The sequence below is a fragment of the Caretta caretta genome, chromosome 25 (assembly GCF_965140235.1).
Source record: "Caretta caretta isolate rCarCar2 chromosome 25, rCarCar1.hap1, whole genome shotgun sequence".
Taxonomy (NCBI): Eukaryota; Metazoa; Chordata; order Testudines; family Cheloniidae; genus Caretta; species Caretta caretta.
The window spans coordinates 11,970,677-11,975,638 of NC_134230.1; the positions used below are offsets into that span (position 1 = coordinate 11,970,677).

The 4,962-nt window shown below is 58.6% G+C and overlaps 1 protein-coding gene across 1 annotated transcript; it reads right to left on the minus strand.

Annotated features, from left to right (window-relative positions):
• Positions 1-1,119: 1,119 nt before the first annotated feature.
• Positions 1,120-4,551, minus strand: LRG1 (leucine rich alpha-2-glycoprotein 1). Its single transcript, XM_048830901.2, has 2 exons — positions 4,431-4,551; positions 1,120-3,571 (listed from the first exon to the last, which is right to left on the minus strand). The coding sequence occupies exon 2, from the start codon at positions 3,568-3,570 to the stop codon at positions 2,461-2,463; it is 1,110 nt and encodes a 369-aa protein (XP_048686858.2). The 5' UTR covers position 3,571; positions 4,431-4,551; the 3' UTR covers positions 1,120-2,460.
• Positions 4,552-4,962: the final 411 nt, after the last annotated feature.

Here is a 4,962-nt window from a genome sequence, read left to right on the forward strand (position 1 = left end):
TGATGCTAGGGTGCCCGGCACCAGCATCTCTTTCCATGGACGAGCTCAAGCAGGGGTGGAGCTTGGTCCAGCCATTGGCCCTGATTTGCCTTTTGCAACCTCCCTGAAGCCGGTGGAGTCACTGGGGTGTACAAGTGGTGTAAGTGAGAGAGAATCAGGCCCCACGATCTCTACCCTCCCCCACTCCCCAGTGGCACAGGTGCCCAGCTACGGGCCCATTGGAATGTGCTGCCCTGTTGTTCTGTGACGTGCCACCGGCTTGGAAGCCCCTCGCGGGCTGGCTGCTGCACGGCCGGTGGCCCCTGCACGGATGCTGCACTGTGAACTGTAGGTGGGACTGGGCCAACGGCAAACGCTTTTCACTCTCATTTGCTCCCCCTTTTTCTCTGCCCCCACAGCACCTATTACTGATCTCTAGTTTGGAAAGGGGGCCACGCACTGTGGGATCGTGGGAGGAAACCTGCCCCAAAGCCTGTCACTCGTGGCAATAAGAAGAGATATCGACTTGGCATTATGCAGCTGTAGATTTCTGAGTGTTTATACACATGCACAGACATTATCACCCCTCATCTTACAGCAAGCCAGCCACCGGCCCTGGAGCCTGGGGCAGAGAACCAGGAACAGAACCCAGGAGTTCTGACTCCCTTTTGGCAAGTAAGTGGAGATCTGGAGCTGACCTTGGCCACTGGGTCCATCTCTTTGGAAAGGGCTGAACTGATCCCCTTGAGTCAAGACCCCTGAACTCTGGGGAAGCTGGGGGTCCAGATGCAGGTGCTGAAGTTGCATCTCAGGATCATCTGAAGAACAAACCGGCTTCTAGGAGGCCCCCAGCCTGAGTTTGCAGACGGTTAAAGTTCTGAGAAGGATCCAGACTTTTGGAGGGCTTTCCAAGGCCACTAGTTGAACTTCACCCGCATCAGCCCTTGGCCTCCTCTCCCTTCCCCCATCGAATCAGGGACCCCTTAGTGTCCATCGTGTTCACCTTGATTATTTTCAAGTTACGCCAACAACCAGCAACCTCTCTTTATAGAACAAAAGCCCAGCCACCCACTCTGGGGTCCAGAGGCACCACTCACTCCCGGTTTTTATTGGCATGATAAATCAGGACAAATTGTGCAGCAGCTTTAAACAATTCAGTTTAATTTAAACCTTCCTTAGGACCCTAGTTCCGCCATAAATTTGCCAGCGAGACGTTAACGTGTTACATTCAGTGTTTTGTTTCCAATTAAAAAAACACAACGGCTGCAATCAACATATCATGAGGGCCAGAACATTCACAGGGACGGGGTGACATTGACCAGAGAAGCTGGATTTAGTCATGGCTTACATTTCTCTCTCTAGAGAGCTATGCTTTCCTTTCAATGCCAAACTTCTCTGATCTTTGGGACCAGGATGGGATGCCCAGTCCTAAGATCTTTTAGGGGATAACAGAGGCCTGGGATGGGGGACCCATGTTCTTGGACCTTGTAGGGGGAGCATCTATCCAGCCTGCAACTGCTTGCCTTTGCTTCTACAAGGAGATGCATCAAAGGCATGTGGCTGAGGTGAGCTGACTCCTCTTGATAGCCAGATCAGGTCAGTCCTATTAGATTGCACCTGGCGGAAAGGATCTCTTTCTGAAGAGGCCGGCCAAGGGGAAGGGCAGGAAAGGGAAACCCTGGCCATAGCCAGCTCAGAAGGAAGCTATGTGTATGTGTTGCTGATTGCAGAACGGTGGGATGTTTGGGATGGGGTGGGGACCTTACCCAAGGACAGGGACCCTGATCCAAGCCAACCCCTTGCAGAGCTAAACTCCAGCCCATGCTGTTTCCTATAAAACCAACTTTCCAGAGCCCCCCAACCCCCACAGTTTAGGCTCCTGGGTGCCTCCAAGGATACTCAGTGCCAGATTGCAGAGCTGGGCGTGGGATTTGGGTGCCAAGCTCGGAAACTGGGGCCTGAATAAGGACAAATTCCAGGTGGACGACAGTATCCTAAGAGATGTCTGGGCTTTTTGCTGGGGAGGGGTTTCCTGGAGGGGGAAGAGGGAATCTGTTGGGTGCTGAGTGGAGACCATCCCACCCGAGCGTGTGGCTGCGTGAGAGAGCTGGCTGGGGGGAGGCGCATGGTAGCCCCTATCTCTGAGGCATTGTAAGGATGAGGGGCTGAAGGGGTCAGGGAGGAGGGCACGGAGGAGTGTGTGTGGGTGTGTGGGGGGGTGTTCTCCTCCTGCGGCCATGGTCCTTCTTGCTGCAGCTGGGCAGGTCTTTGATCAGTGACCTGTGGGGGGTGAGCTGGCTGCGGCAAATGGGGAAAGGCCTGATCTGGAAAGGCCAGTCCTATGGGAAAGGTGGTGGGCCCTGCTGGGATTCCCTGGTAAGGAAGGCACCAACATCATCATCATCATCATGCCATGGGGACCCAGTGGCTGGTGGCAGGGGGGGGAGTTGAAGCTGGGAGTGCCCACAGCTTTCAACACGTCTAGCTGGCAGGCTGCCCACTTGGAGCTGGGTGCTGCCACCTGGGCCAGCCACGCTCCGCTGGGGAAGCGTGGCCCCGAGGGAGGCTGCAGGGGCTCGGGCGCTCTGTGGGTGCAGCCGAGCAGGAAGCAACGAGCGCGTCCTTGGCCGCGGCTGCCACCGTCCGGCCCTTGAGGTTCTCGGGGGTCCCGCAGAGGGTGTGCTGGAGGGTGTACAGGCCGACCGAGCGGCCCGCCACCCACCGCATGAAGGCGAGCATGGTGCAGTCACACGCCCACGGGTTCCTGGACAGATCCAGCTCCAGCGTCAGGTTCTGCTCTGAGAAGCAGGGGGCCAGCGAGGTCAGGGTGTTGTTGGAGAGATCCAGGAGGGCCAGCTGGCCCAGCTTGCCGAAGAGCTGTGCGGGCAGCGAGCTCAGGTTGTTGTGCTGGAGGAAGAGGTACCGAAGGTGTGGCACCAGGTCGAAGGTGTGCTCGACAATGGAGTGGAGCTGGTTGCCTTCCAGGTTTAACCTCTCCAGGCTGGGCAGGCCGGCCAGCAGCTCCGGGGCCAGCCTGCCCAGGTGGTTATGGGACAGGTCAAGGCTTTTCAGGCTGCTCAGATTCTGGAAGCAATTTGGAGGCAGAGCCTGCAGCCGGTTATTGGACACATCTAACCACTCCAGCTCCCGCAGTGTCTGGAACCACGCTGGCTCCAAGGCCCCCAGCCTGTTCCCATTCAGAACCAGGTGCTGCAGAGGGCTATGGGAGTCCACGATCTCTGGGGGCAGGCCTTCCAGGAGGTTGTTGGTGAGATCCAAGACCCGCAGCGCTGGCAGATCCCGGAAGAGGCTGCCGGGGAGGCTCCTCAGCTGATTGTTGGAGAGATGCAGCTCTCGGAGGTTGGGGAGCTTCTGCAGGGCGTCTGGGCCGATGCTGGAGAGGTTGGTGAACTCCACAGAGATCATCAGCGTCTCCTCGGGGAAGCCGGTTGGGAAGCTGCTGAGGGACGGGGAGGTGCAGACAAATTGTGTGATGTTGCTGGAGGTGGGCACGGGTGGGCAGGGGGTGCCCAGCCAGCAGGGAAGGGAGGACATGAGTGCAGCCAACAGGGCGATCCCCAAACGGCCCATCCTGCAAGGAAAAACACACACTGGGCCATCACAGCTAGTCGGCGGTAAAGGGACCTGGGAAGCGGAGAGGCTGAGCTGGGAGGCTAGAGTCAGGCAGGTGCTGAGCAAACTCCCTACTCCCTCTGCCTGCACAGGGCTCCTCAATCGTGCTCCACTGCCCTAGGATCCTCCCCTACCCCCCACCCCCCCACCAATCCTGCCGATGCCCCTCCATCCTCACCCTCTGCCCCCTGCTGTTCCAGCCCTGGGCTCCCAACCATATTCAGAGTCTCACCTTTTTAATCTCTGCCCAAGGCCCACTGCTGAGGTTCCCCTCCTCCCCCAGCCGGGAGGACGCTCTGCTGGAGGGGAGAGGGGAGATCCTTGCTGGCAGATCCCTCATGGGGCCAGATTTGGGCCCTGCTCCGGCTCGGCAAAGCAGCTGCGAAGCTCCCTTGGTTGGCCACCTGGGGTTTCCCTTAGAGTAAGGGAACCCCTGGGGGACACACAGGCTCTAGGCCACCCTTTCCCAGCCCCAGAACCTGGGGACATTACATGGGAAAAGGGGGCATGGCCAGGGCACCTCTTTGCTTGGCCTATTCCCAGAATGGCCCCTGGGGGCAGAGGGCAACTGGTTCTAACCTTACACGGGGGACCAGATCGTCCCCCTAACCCTAACCTAACATTGATCCTTGCTGGGAATCAGGGCCTCCTGAATATTATCCTGGCTGGGGTGTGCCCCGACTCCCTCCGCCAGGGCCCTCCCCCCCTCAGCATGCTGCGTAGCTCTGCAGTTAAAACTCTCCCAGCCGGAATCAATAGCTATGTACTTCGCACTATCCCGGGGCCAGGCCTGGGAAAAGCCCCGAGCCCGTATCTACCTTTCCCTGATTGCGATTCCGCCTCTCTGAGCCTTGTCTCTGGCTGCTCCTCGCCGCCGGGAAACACTGTCCTGTGTGTGTCAGGGGCTGGCTCTTTATAGCAGTCCCGTTAGCCAGCCCATCAGCCCTGGGGCTGGGAGAGCAGGGAAGGGGCGGGAGCAGGGTGGCCATGGGTCTCCTTCTGGGAACTGCCCCCTCGCTCTGCCTGGTTGAGAAATCACCTCTTTGCGAAACCCGCAGGAGCGACGGGCCCGCTCCTGAGCTGCTGGACAATGGCATCACTGAATTCGATGGCGCTGGGCCAATTTACACCCGCTGGGGCCAATTTACACCCGCTGAGGATTTGACCCAACACCTATGATCGCTTTTAACCCTCCCTCCCCCCCCCACCTAATTTTGTTCCCCTGATGGGTAAGGGCTCCCCAGAGGGGCCGGGGTTTGTGCTGTCCCTTGCTCTGGTTCCCTGGGCCCAATTTCGCAGGGCCCTGGAGTCACCAACCGCAGGGCACAGCAGGGGCTGGGCATGACCATC